Raw genomic sequence first — 13,877 nt, forward strand, 5'->3', positions numbered from 1 at the left:
TGCAGCAGCTCAGGTTCAAGCACATCATTAGCAAGGACGGAGTCCAGCACATGGGGAGGTATTTTAATCACTGACATTTGCTAAAGCCTGTGCTCTGGTACCTGTGCTACCCATGGCCCTGGGTGGTGTTAGAACAAGAATACCAGCATATGCTTTAATCATAGCTGAATTTTGGTGTGTTAACACATGCCATAGAAATTTCTATATAAATAAGTTTCTCTTTCATTTGCAAATTCATTTATATGAATGATATAAATTTCTCTTTCATTTGCAATTCATTTATAAATAAAAGAATGACAAATGAAAGAGAAATTGACCACTTTAAATGTCAATCTGAGATTATAGAGTCAAGTTCTTTTATGTTTTACGCTCATTAACACAAATTTTGTGGGCTAATTTGTGGATTCATTGAACCTTGTATAAATTCATAATCTTGGATGTTATTTTGGTGAGTCAAAACTTGTTGCAAATGTGTGCAATGCCACAGTTTTTAATTCCAGATCAATATTAACTCTGGTTTGGACAGAGTATTGTTAATATTTAGATCCTACAGCACAGAGGCTTTGACAAATTGTGTGTGTGTTGTTGGAAAGGAGCACATGAACTGCATTTCCAGTCTTCAGAAGTATTTAGAAATGAGGCAGAAGTGTCTTTACTTCCCTCCTCCCCCAAAGATGCAAAGTCAAAAAAGGCAACAGAAGAAAACAAGCAAGCTTTGCTTTGACGAAGTGAATGAAGTGTGGGAGCAATCATAGAACATTGGGCAGTATTGAGCTCAGGGCTAGTGGGTAGACTGTAAATATAAATCCTAGCTCAGCTTCTGTAAAGTGAACAGGTGTTACAGCCTCCAGTCCATTGATTCCCAAAATAAGACATGTGGAAAACTGCTGATCCATGAAACTCCATTAAGAGCTTGGCAGGACCCTTAAAGCATAAACAATTATGATTTTTTTTGATTGTTTGATGATGGTAAATGGTGATTGGAGAAATTTTAAGCGTTGGTGATGGTCTGTTGGTACAAACCCTTTCTTAAAATGCTGGTGTCATTTGTCAGGAAATGATGGTTTGCCTAGGACATGAGGATTTGTCTCTTGTTTTTGAGGTATAGCTGAGAGCAATCTGTGTTTCCTTCCTAGCAATATGTAATACCAATGAGAACAAGTGTATTTTTTCATACGAATAAACATAACTTCCATATCTTAAATCATCAAGTTGTGTCTTGTTACAAACCCTTGGCAATGAATCTAAGGGAAGGATGTGTATTGATAATTTGTCATCAACATGATGGCTGGAGTTGGGTTTTTTTCATAACTTCTATTATAATGGGGAAAAAATATGGAATACTTGCTGTTCAGGAAAAAAAAGATGTAAGATGCCAATTAAGAAATGTAAGGTTAATGTTCATTGAAGGAGCTATTTGCACCCTTGCTTATGCATGAGAAAATTCAAACATATAGCAGTTGCATATTTGAATAAACTGAGCAAATGCTTGTTTAGAATGTCAGGTACTCTTATCATGAAAAGTAACAATGATATTTTGAAGGTCTTTCTACCCATTGTAACTTTTTTAGTTTGAAATTAAAGGATATTTCTTTTCATCTTATCCATTCCTATAGAGCTGAAAAATTTCAGGCCAGATTGGTCACTCAGTGTTGCTTTTTCAGGAATGACTGAGGGAATAACATGAAGAAAGACTGATAAGGGAATTGTTGGGGTCTTCGGACTTTTATGACAGTAAAATATCCCTGTTAATGTTGCTGTAACTTATTGATTTCACCTAATATACTATAAAAAATATAATTTAGACTCATTAATGGCAGTGGGTTTTTTCTTGCTTGCTTTTTCTTCTTATTGTGCTTTTGTTGTTGTAAAAATACAGCTTGCATGCTATCTAGTGAAGAATTAAAATATAAATCCTTGCAGATTCAAAGACTAGGAAGAGACTATAAAAGCCTTTCTTTATATAGCAATTTTTAGGTTGATTCCATGGGCTGGAGCACCTTGTGCATGAAGACAGGCTGAGAAAGTTGGGATTGATCAGGCTGGAGAAGGGAAGCTGCATGGAGACCTCAGAACAGCCTACAAGGATGCAGGGAGGGACTCTTCATCAGGGACTGTAGTGATAGGAAAGGGGGAATGGGTTCAAACTGAAACAGGGGAAGTTCAGGTTAAGTATAAGGAAGAAGTTCTTTATTGTGACGGTGGTGAGGCACTGGAATGGGTTGCCCAAAGAAGTGGTAAATGCTCCATCCCTGGTCTAGTGTGAGATGCCCCTGCCCATGGCAGGGGGCTGGAACTAGATGATCTTAAAGTCCTTTCCAACACAAACCATTCTAGGAATCTAGGGTTCTATGATTCATGATACGTCAATGAGTGGGTTCCTAATGGTTTTATTTCATGTAGCCCAGTATACTGTTGTAATTACGCTTTATTGCCACGTGAGGTCAGCAGCTGCCGAGAGAAAAAAAAAAAACCCAAACAACAAACCGGGCAATAAATCGCTTCATTGCAGTCCGTTTTCATTTGCTTTATTTAGAATACTTAGAAATCAATACATTCTTCAGATCCGTATATACATTGTGCAAAACCAAAGGAGTTCTTTTGAAAGCACAGCAGCTTTAGCAAAGAAAGTCTTCCTTGTGAGTTACTACAGAGTGAATATTTAGAACAGCTTTAGGGAGTGTTTATTGGCTTCCCGAGTAGCATTGGGTAATTGCTGTGGCAGAGAATACTATTCTGTACAATGTGATAGTGACAGGGTTTCAGCCCTATTTTCTTTTAAATTTTAAATACTAAATTAGCGATAATAAATCTGAATGGAATAAGGTATTATTGCTGCGGGGGAATAGTTTGGAACCCAGAAATGGCAACTACTCTTCCTTTTTCTTGCAGTAGTAATCAATGTTCTGTCAAGGTGTGGGGAAGATGTTAAAATAAAGATTAAAAGCATGAGCTTGGTGCCAAAGTTACTAGACGGGATTTGGGATACAAGTGTCTTGCTCTTGGCTCTGTCATAGGCTTACTGTTGGCTAGTCATTTCCTTAGCTAGAGTCTCAGTTTTGTGTGTGTAACTCAAAGGAAAAGATATTCACTTCTTTGGTAAAGTATTTGAAGAAATGTTTTTGATGGGATTTTTATATACTATTTTAACAGTGAGAGTATCAACAGCAACATCACACCTGAATCTTGGTGTCCCCCCCGATATTCATGCTGTTATTCTTTTGAGTATTCTGTTCTTCCTGTCCTAGATAGTTGTGTAACATTGATAGTAAGCATATCCTGTGTTTCAGAAATGACTGCTTTTTAATACTTTACAGAGTTATCCTCATGCATGATTGGCATCAACTGATATTGCTGTCAGACCTTTTATCCAAAAATCCCCCTGCACCAGGCAAATTTAACAAATGATACAGACAAGGATCAATTTACTGATCACCAAAATGCAGCATGTAGGTTAAATATTAGGAAATACTTTTTAGCTATAACACTGATTAAGTCGAAAGAACAAACTGCCAAATGAAGTTGGGTAATTGCCATCACTAGAGATTTTCCATCACTAGAGATTTTCCAGGCTATGAGTATGCATCCATTTAGCAGGGATGGCTTAAAAATAATGCAGTCAGTTTTGCCACAGTTCAGAATTTGGGCTGAATGACTCATTATATGCATGTTTTATCCCAAAAATTGGCTTTTAGTTCTTCCTACTTTACCCTAGCAAGGGATAAAGCTGCAGGAATGTCAGCAAAAAAGAGTAAAATTTTCTCTCAGCGTGTGCCAAACCTACATGAAATAAGAAACAAGTTATAGTGAGAGAGAATAAAGCCCAGATTGATGTGACCTTTATTATTTTAACAGTGTCTTTCAGCACAATTACAGAGTTGCAGGATTGCAGAGAACAGAGCTGGAGTATAAAATAACATAAATAAATAGAACAGGAGCCAAAGCAGCCAGCAGGAGGTGGTTGGAATTGGGCAGTGAAGGATGGGTGAAGGGTTTGCATTGGTCAAAGCCTTTATAATTCAGCCACCATAGTTGCAAATTCTGGAGAAGGGAAACATTTAAAAAAAAAAAATTAAAAAAAGAAAATTTAAAGAAGGAGGAAGCATATTACAATGATTACAGAGTCAGTGGTGTAGCAGAAACATCACAATAACAGAAGAACAAAGAAATCCTGGTTAGTTTAAGGGAAAGTATGACTTGGGAAATCTTACAGTGAAATGAAAGGATTTGTTAAGGGTAAGAGAGAAATGCTATACATGCCAGACTGTCAAGACTGTCCACTGCTGTTCATCTGAAGAACTTGATTAGCTCCCTGTTATTCCTTTGTAAATCTCAATGGGATGAAGGCAAGAGCTAGAAATTTAATTTCACAGGGAGATAAATTTCCTTTATATCAGAGTTTGGCAAAGAGACTCATTAACAAGTCTTTCATAGTATTTGTGTCCCTATATTATAAATATATTGCATTTAAATTCAATTTTGTACTGGCAAATTGACTGGAAATGACAGATTACAAAAACAGAAGCTCACACCAACCCATTTTGACCACACTGGTGATAATGAGAAAAATTCTTGTGATCTCAGAGGGACAGGATTTTACCCTGTGGCTTTTATTAGTGTTACATCAATAATATTTACATATATATATCTATCTTCAGTTTGAGTTTATTTTATGCTTTAGTGTATATATGTAGTGCTTTTCATCGGGGTGCTAAAGCATGGAAAAGGCATGTTTGTGTCCTGGTGAATAGCTGCCTGGCATACCGCACTCTGAATACTGCATTACTCAAGGAGGTTATAATTCCTAACTCCATCTAACCTTGGAACAGTCACACATGAGAATACCTTGCACAGTTTTGTGTGCCTCAGAGCTTGAAAAATGACAGACTGGAGGGAATCCCAAGAAGGGCAACAAAGATGATAAAGGGATTAGAGGGTATACAGAGAGAGTGGTTTATGGGTTTAACATAATCAGCTGAGAGGAACGTGACAAATAGGGGAGGCAGTCATCTGTAAAGGCTCAAAAGAAAATTATTGAAGTTTGACATAATGAAGAATGTCTTGCAACTAAAAAAGATAGAAAATGAAAATTAGGCATTTGAAGAACATTCTAATGTTCAGTTGAAAAATGCTAAACTCTAAACAAGTGAGATCTTCACTGACTGGTGTGTGCAAACTGGTAGCACTTTTGATGATGTTGTGTCCAAAAATCATGTTGCCAAATGCTGACAAACCAGAGTAAGACATGAAAATGTCAGTGGGTTTAAATTAAATCCAAATCTATCCATCATTTTGAAAGATGTAAATCCAAGTTAGGATTAGTGATGCAGATTACTTAACACAAAAAGTGTCTAAATCCTGTACACGGTGGGTACAGAGATCGAAAATGTTGCAAACTGAATTTAAGAGATAACATAAAGTGCTTGTGATAGAAACCCAGACTGTTCTGCCCAGAAAAGGAAACAGACTATGATTATTAAATCACTGTGTGAATAAATCCTGCAGAGAGACCCATGAACTGCAATGGATGAAGCCTTTCCAAAAGGGAAAACTAACTGCACATATTCTATTAGAACAAGCTGTCATACTTGCTACAGCTGAATTAAATCCTTTTTTATAATAATTTTTGCATCTATGGAATATATTTGGAAAAGGTTATTCAGGCTTGCAGCCAAATATTTTCTGTAATACATTATGATAGTGATATTATCACTTAATGGCAATATATTTCATGGGTACTTCCTGATAGCCAGCAAACCATAAAATACTCCTTCATGAATAACTGCTATCTGCTTTAAAGTTTTCCCAGGTTTTTCAATATACTCGAAGTATTTCAAAGATGTTCCAGTTGAACAATCTTGTAAAGTAGTTCACTATTGGTTTTCATATAAAGGTTAGCCCAACCACAGATGGCTTGTGGAGGCATTGTTACCAAGTGTACTCGTATATGGAAAGTATATATTCTGAGATATGACACTGTATATTAACCCCTGCCTGTTGGCTGTTCTTGTAAATATTTACTGCCTCTGACAAGGGAGAGAATCCTTGGGATAGACTGCATCCTCCTTTCCAGTTATAATTCTCCTTCCAAACAAAATTAAGTTCTATCTTTCTTTGCACAATTGATACTTTTAAATTGCAAGGATTTAGACTATTTTGTCATGTAAAATAATTTACTAGCTGTCTTATGTCAAAGCTCCAACATAAAACAAGAGGATTCTTTTGCGGTGTTCAATATAGTTCAGTAACATGTACCAGCCTGATGCATACCCTGTAGTATTTTACTGAAATGACAGCTATAATTACAGAGTACATGTTGTAGGCTAATGATTTCTCTCATCAGATCGTGTTTTTTACATTATCGGTACAATAGCAAATCTGTTTAGCAAAATTCATAAGTAATGACTTAACACTAATTTATTTTAGAAGATACAGGGGCACAAAGGGGGATAACAAAAGGACTTTCAAAAGCTTTTTCTTCTTTGTTATGTCTTTTACCTGTTGCAAAGTAATGACTTACCAGCTGTAATTCTGAATGCTTGATGTCTCATTTTTACAGTGTTTAAAGAAAATAATTGAAATATTTTGAAATATTTGCAGAAGTTGAGCTGTATCAAGGAAAATATTTTGATTTACTAGGATAAAAATGTGGACTTGTTCTGTCTACAGTGCATCAACTTTGAAAATTCTTTATGTACTTTCTCAAGTCTATTAGTAGCAAGAAACAGAAAGGCATGATGTGCATGTCCAGTGCTGACACACAAAATAGATTAAAAACCCCACTATGATCATTTTCACTTCTTCCTTACAAATGTTCTCCAGAAGCTGAGAGAGCAGCTTCAGCATTGCTTCCCAAGCTAATCTAGAAGCTAATGTTTGTAGTTTTCTTAGGTAACTTGGCCTTGACCTTCTATTTTTTTTTTTTTCACATTTGTCATCTTTTGTTCATATCAGTGAAAGATGAAAAGGTCTTAACATCAGACAGAAGATGATGTCTTATATGAACAGGCTGCAAGTTTTCAACTGTTTGAAGATCAGCCACAAATTACAAATCTTGACTGGACAGGAGGTAACCTTAAGAAACTGTTTCTGAGCTGAATGGTCTTGCAGGAATGATAAAAGGTTTAAAGCCGGAGACCTGAGAGACAATTTGTAACATGTAACCCTAACTGGAAGAAGTCTCATTAGGTTGGGATTAACATTTGTGAAGAAAAGTCTGAGAAAGATGGCTCTGTGTTAAAAATCCATAAAGATTAGGTTTTACGACTGCTATGGGCTCTTGAGGGGTGCTCCATATGGGCATTCAAGGGCCATCTAGTGAATTAACATTAATCCCTGTGAAAGGCTGCATCATTTAGGTTGTAATAATTTAGTGATGTAGGAAGCTGATGTTTGAAAGAAGGGGTAAAAGTGATGCCTGACAATTCAGTTACAGGGAAGCAAACAAATGGCTTGCAACAGAAATACAGCATTGCAATACTGAATATAAATGTGACGTACATTTGTGACTTTAGATTTTAGTTACATAAGCAGTTATAATCTGGAGTTGGATTTCTGAACCAAAGGAAAAGCTGGAAAATGTCTGTCATCCTCATCCTTTGGTCATAGCCCCAGCTGTGAGTTTTTGCATGTATTTCAAGCCTTTCCAGTGTCACAATTTCCTGTTAAAGTCAAATTTAAGAAATGGAAAAAAAACCATTGATGTTGTACAGTAGGGCTATGTACCAGGCCAGAAGAGGCAAATAAAAGAAGCCTTTCATTCTCTTCTCATTATTGATTATAAATTCAGTGTAATTCCAGTTCAAAGTTAAGGAAGGGTAAAACTTGCAGAAGAAAGAGAAGTGTTTCGTATTGCTTATTACAATGTACTGGCTTTCAGGCATTGTTTCAACTTTAAAAAGTTATGGTCAATCATAAATAAAAATGTTAATGCTGTATTATAGAATCACAGAATAGTTAGGGTTGGAAAGGACCTTAAGATCATCTAGTTCCAACCCCCCTGCCATGGGCAGGGACTCTTGTAAAAGCCAAAATCATTCTGCAATGTAGTCCTTGTATTCCAATCAATACTGCTTTTGTTTTGCAGCCTTCCGGGAATAACTGAAAATATATGTGATGTGAGGTTGGGGGATCAGCTCTAACCTTACTTACCTGAGCCAAGTTTTCTTCTGAAAAATCTCGCCCACTGATTTTAGTACCACTGCCACTAATTTAATGGGAATAAGGAGGACCCATATAATTTAAGCATGTGAAATTTCAAATGGTGACACGCTCATCAGGTTCAGTAACACTGCTGAAGTTTAGCTGGAACTTCCCCTAGGTGCTTCACAATTGCTCTTCTGTGACCAGGATAGAATCATGATCTGAGAAATCAAAGGCTTTTGTCTAGAAAAAGGACCATAGTCACTGGTATGTCAAGGTGCTACAAACAGGCAGATATGTATGACTAATATGTCAGTGGCTGATTTTGTATGTCATTTTTTTCAGCTTCTGAGTAAGGAGACTATGTTAGTTAATCATATTTTGCTTTTTATTCCTTTTTTTAATTGTTTGGGTTTTTTTTTATTGAGACAACTATTTTTTTTTTTTTACAAATCCCAGAGACTGGGTGACAGAGAGAGATAGGAGTGGTTTAGGTATTTTTTAGATTTCAACCCAGCATGTGGCTTATCAGTATTGTGAAAACTCAGCAGTTGCCTGCTGTCTAGGTGATTTAGTACCCTGGCCACAGACTTCTGCTACTATCTCCTGCAATGAGGAAAAATTTAATTCAGAAACTCATCTCTTCATGTCTCTCCCAGTGTGTCTCAGGAATACAGAAAGAGAAAAAAGGAGAAAATTTGCATGTGAGCTAATTTGATTCATCCCAAGGGGTAATAGAAAAGTCATTTTTAAGCAATGCTATAAAAGGAAAAGTTGTTTTTTCTTATACTCCTCATACTTAGTAAAAGGGAGTGACAAGCTTTCTTAGCTGTGAAGCCCACTTAAACACTAGGCAAAGCTGGATGGAAATTCCGTAGCAGACTGACTGCAATTTGAATTTTAAAAGCATTGCTTTGTGAAGTCGTGCATTACCTTCCTATTTACTCTTCATCGAGCAGAAATGCTGCTACTCAGCTGTTTTTCTTTAGAAGTTTTATATTCAAGCCTGAGTCTTTGAACTCCCAGTGTCCTGATCCTCAATCCACTTGAAATCTTAAACTCCCTGAAGTCCTTAGCCCGGTGCTTTGTTTTAACTACATCTCGGTTTCTATGAACTGTTGCCCCCTCTAGTGTCAGAACTCAGCCCCTGTTTTCCCTAAAGCAAGGGATGGCAAATGTAGCAGGACTTGGTATTTCATTAAATCCATTTTGTGTCCTTCAGAAGGTCACAGCCCCCAGTGATTCCCAGATTTCCTCAGCTCTTGTATGTAAGAGTAATATTTCATTGTTATTGTCGAAGTTTACTCTTCTAATCACATACCATCAGCGCCAATTTTACCGTCACCATCCTTATCTCCAGCAGCCAGAAGAGCCTTCGTTTCTTTGTCTGATAGGTCTCTTCCCTCTGGGGTAAAGCCCTTCAGTACAAACCTAAAGAGGGGGCATGGAAAAAAAGGAAAGTTGTGGATCGGGGTTTTTTTTTCCCCAGAACAGTTTCATTTCATATTTATTTGTACCACCAATTTCATATGTGAGTTGGAATCCAGTGTTGACCTTCTCTAACGTTCAGGGCAAGTGCTTTGCTCCGAAACTACATTTGACTGAAGAATTAGCAATAAGGTATTGATCAGTCATAAAAGTTACAACTAGCTACCTTCAACACGCTTTAGACCATATAGTAAGCAAACAACAGATTATTGCACACAAATACTAGTTGGAAGATTGAACTGTATGCTATTATCTAGAGTCTTAAAAAAAAAAAGAAAAAAACCCCAGGAAATTAGACACTTAAGGTGAGGCTATTTGAGAAAGGACGTATCTTGACTTACTTTAATTCCTCCTCTTCAATGAAGCCACTTCGATCTTTATCAAGAATATGGAAAACCTTCTTCACATCTTCTGGGCTCTTCTTTTTCAGTCCTACCATCTCGAAAAACTTCTTGTAGTTAAACGATTCAGCAGCTATAGGAGATGAAAAGCCAGAGAGCTGCTTAGAAAAACCATTGAGATATACATTAGTACATACCCGTGGTTTCCTTCCACACTCCTGCGTGTCCTATCCTGGGAGGCACAGTTGAGCACAACTGTGTAGGAGCTCCATGTACACCCTGTAATCAATTCTCCATGCTTCACAGACGCTAACTGTAATAAACAGAGGGGGAGAGGGACAGTGCCTGCTCTTTGCAGATGAAGAGCTGAGCTACACAGGGATGGAGACTTTTCCCAAGGTCACACAGGAAGTCTGTGGTAGAGTTGGGAGCTGAAGTCTGCCCTGCTTGATCTCATATCAGTGCCTTACCCCCCACCCCCACCCCCTTTTTTTTTTTTTGCTAAGTTTAATTCTAAAACAGTCATCTGAGAGCGGTCTCTGGATATTACATGGCTGTCACTTTTTGACATTTCCACCCTTTAAAACAAAAAAAAACCCACTCTTGCTCAACCATGGAGCACTGACGGGAAGTGTTACAGAGCACATGGCTATTTCAGGGCTGTTTCGTTTTTCCTGAAGACTTATCAGAAATCGGTGTTGCTTTTGGACCGCTAAAGGTATGTGCAGTGGTGGTTTGTAAGCTCAGGCACTGCAAGGGAGTGCTGTGCGCTATCCTGCCTGCGAGACCGTGTCAGAAACGATCTCCCGGGAGGAAGAGACAAAAAAAGAATCAAAACAAACAAACAGAGCCCTTGAAATCGGAGCCGAGATAAACGAGTTTACCTGCACCACCTCTCCCGTCCTTTAACCGCACCCGCTTTTGTCCCACACGGGTATCCTAACGACTGCTGGCGATTAGGAAGATGTGGATTAGAAACCCAGTACAGTGACCTCCAAAACGTGCTGCGGAGGGTTGTTTGTTTTTTCCCCCTCCTTCTTCCCCATGCATCCTTATTCCGGACGCAGCTTTTCCTCTTACGTAAAATGAAGGAGGCTCAGTCCTTCGGGATCTGCTTGACTGAGACTTGTCATTAGTTGCTGCTAATTGCATCTGCTCCGGGACTTGGAGCTGGCCTCAGAACAATGGGAACTAATGAGAAAACCAGCTGCCGGATGGAGCAAAGCGGCTTGCCGGTCCCTTAGACTCCGGGCTGCTGCGCTCAACCGGGCTCGGCGGGGTTTGCGCCTCCGTCCGCCCGGGAAGGTCACTGCACAGGGCAGGACGGAGGGAGGCGGCTCTCCCGGTGCTGCGGTCGGCCAGGTAGTTTGGAGGGATAAGAAGACGTGCATCCCGGAGCACGATTTTTGGCGTTGCTTTAAGAGCAACCTCGACTGCTGAATCTCTGAGGGGTTGCTGTCGGCTCAGGGCTGGCGGTGAATTAGAGGGGTAGGGAATATCGGGACCCGGAGTAGTCTGAGAGGCAAGTACGGACGGCTGGCAGCCATTCGTCCTGCAGAAAGCTTCTGCAGTAGAGTAGTGAGTTCTCTATCGTTGCCTTCTGCTCCATCCCAAAAAAGCAAAGCCCACCCAGGGATCCCGCATAGGACGTAAGAAAAGAGAGAGTTCTTAGCTCCTTGCAATGAGAAACAGCAGTTCTGTTATACCTGACACTCAATTTCAGGGGTGAGTGGGAAGCTGCCGGCATCCATGGCTCACTTCCCTATCCCACAACAGGGTATAATCCAGTCTGGTTTTCCGATGTTTTTTTTTTTCCTTTGAAAGTATCCCCTCGGTAGGAGCCTGTCCGCAGTTGCTGCTCACCTTCCTTTGAAATAGGTATTTCACCTCTGTAACGTGCAGGGCAACTTTGCTGAGGATGCAGCCCTGGACTTGATAAATGTGATAGGCTTTCACTGCACTTCTGAAAACCATCCTCGATTAGTGTTTTGTTTAGAAATATCCTCTAATCTTCCCCACGTTTAAAGAAATGTGCTGCTATCGGAAGCTGAAGAGGGGAAAGAGGAGAAAAGAGGAAATAAAAGAAAGAAAAGAAAAAGAGGTACTCACCTGAAAAAGCTCCCACAGCCTTCTTGATATCCTCAGCGTTGAGCACGTCAGTCATAGCCATCCTGCAACTGTTTGAACAGGGAGGCAAGTGCGAAAAGATTAAAAAGTGCTTTTCTCATCATTTCTGCTCATATGACCAAGCTGCAGTGCCGCGCGGGGATGGCACACCGAGAAGGGCTGGACCCGCGCCAGCTCCGTACCCCTGCGTGGCTGAGCGCCCAAACGTGGGCTGCCGCTCTCCCATTCGCAGAGCCCCACGTCGTCCGCGGACGCGGGGGTTCGGCTCAAGAGAGGGCACGGGGATGGGCGCCTGTGAGGGGACCGGAGGGGGCAGGGGGTCGCTCCCTGCAAGATGGGAGCCTAAGCCTTACTGGAGCAGTGCCAGAGTCTGTCGTGATAGCGGCTGGAGAAAAGAGTTGTGCCAAGGTCAAGTCCTCTGGTGCGGTGGAAGAGTGCGGGTGCAGAGCAGAGGCTTTTCCTTTAGTAAGGCAGGGCGGGCTTTCCCGGTTATCGTCGGTGATGAGCAAGGAACTGCAGCATATGCCAAGCTTCAAGCTGCTCTTGAGGTCGGGAAGCAAATGTAACGTAGCTTTTGAACATTCGCCGTACCGTTGAAACACTTTAAACATCTCCCCCTTCCTGCCTTCCCCCCTCCCCTTCACACACACGTTCCTGTTAGACCTCATTTCTTTCGGGCCAGTCCATATTAAGCATCATCCTCGCTGAATTAATTATCACATCCCTACGAATCCTACAGATCCTGTTTGTAATGCACAATATGCTGCAGAAGCCTCAGCAATGGGATACGGTGGAACGAGACACGAGGTGACAAACGCGCTGGTGCGGAGCTCCCGAGCAGCGGTGGGCTCCTTAGGCGGGGACCGGGCTCTTCCCGACATCGTCGAGGACGATTTCGGGATTGTAATGTGTTTTCTAGGGCAACTGTGTAATGTGTTTTCTCTCCAAGCAACTGTGCCCATTTTTCACAAGAAATATGGCCAATAGTCCAGCTAGTCCTCAAGAGTTTGGGCAGGAGCCATTAGGCTGAGATAGCCAAAGTTGGGGCCCGGGAGTAGGGCAGATCTCCGCAGGAGTGTTGGCATCTCCGCTTCAGGAAATACGGGGTATGGGGGGAAGTGATCTCCCCGCTCTGGGACCGGCGGGCATAGCCCGACCCCCCAGGGGGCTGCTGCACCCCGGCCCAGGGCGGGGCTGCTGGGGAGCGGCCTTGGGAGGGAGGTGGCGGCTGAGACACTGGGGTCTGTCAGTCGTTCCAGAAGTGCGAGCCCCAGTCCTTCGCGGCCCAAGTTCAGCTGTAACGGATGAGTCATTAGCATGCCACTAAGCGCAGAAGGACGGAGGAGGAGGTGACATTGGGGTCCCCTGTTTTTTTCCTTCCTTTTCTTTTTTAAGCAGCGATTCTCCGCTGTGGGAGGGACCGTCTTTTTTCTCTCAATGGAACTTCCCCCCCTGCCCGTTTCTATGTATTTCCTGAGATACGAGGTTTAGCTTTCTCCAAGGACAAATAAGGAGACGGATCGGGGAGTAGAGTCCCTCTCCCTGGGTTGGACACACCTTTTTCCCTGCTCTGCGGGGCAGGGGAGCTGTGGCTGGGATGCTGACCAGGGACACACCGCTGCAGGGACACACAGCAGGATGCTGACTGGGCACAGGCAGAAGGGTTCCGTGCTCCCCCCGGTGTCCTGGAGCTGGGAGGTGCAGTGAAGGCGGTACCCAGGTTACTCAGGTCTCTTGCTTCAGTGGGGCTCCACTCGGAGGAGGGTGTTAAAAATCTCC

At 41.3% G+C, this 13,877-nt stretch overlaps 1 protein-coding gene across 2 annotated transcripts; it reads right to left on the reverse strand.

Moving 5' to 3' along the window:
* Nucleotides 1–3,142: 3,142 nt before the first annotated feature.
* On the reverse strand, nt 3,143–12,703 carry PVALB (parvalbumin). Of its 2 annotated transcripts, XM_061445140.1 has the most exons (5): nt 12,452–12,703; nt 12,081–12,148; nt 9,972–10,104; nt 9,464–9,573; nt 3,143–4,041 (listed from the first exon to the last, which is right to left on the reverse strand). In XM_061445140.1, the coding sequence occupies exons 2-5, from the start codon at nt 12,139–12,141 to the stop codon at nt 4,013–4,015; spliced, it is 333 nt and encodes a 110-aa protein (XP_061301124.1). In that variant the 5' UTR covers nt 12,142–12,148; nt 12,452–12,703; the 3' UTR covers nt 3,143–4,012. The 2 variants fall into 2 exon arrangements, with proteins under 2 accessions (XP_061301124.1, XP_061301123.1); XM_061445139.1 differs by lacking the exon at nt 12,452–12,703 and having other exon boundaries at nt 12,081–12,263.
* Nucleotides 12,704–13,877: the final 1,174 nt, after the last annotated feature.

The sequence above is a fragment of the Pezoporus flaviventris genome, unplaced genomic scaffold, assembly GCF_033815535.1.
Source record: "Pezoporus flaviventris isolate CSIRO_AGI_PZ_B2104156 unplaced genomic scaffold, CSIRO_AGI_Pfla_v1 ptg000002l, whole genome shotgun sequence".
In the NCBI taxonomy this organism is placed as follows: domain Eukaryota; kingdom Metazoa; phylum Chordata; class Aves; order Psittaciformes; family Psittacidae; genus Pezoporus; species Pezoporus flaviventris.

Excerpts from the sequence above, each read along its gene's own strand:
- PVALB (XM_061445140.1), bottom strand. The coding sequence starts at position 12,141 with ATGGCTATGACTGACGTGCTCAACGCTGAGGATATCAAGAAGGCTGTG. Across the intron at positions 10,105-12,080 it reads GGCTGTGGGAGCTTTTTCAG|CTGCTGAATCGTTTAACTAC; the intron begins GTGAGTACCTCT and ends CATCTCCTATAG. Across the intron at positions 9,574-9,971 it reads ATTGAAGAGGAGGAATTAAA|GTTTGTACTGAAGGGCTTTA; the intron begins GTAAGTCAAGAT and ends CCCCCTCTTTAG.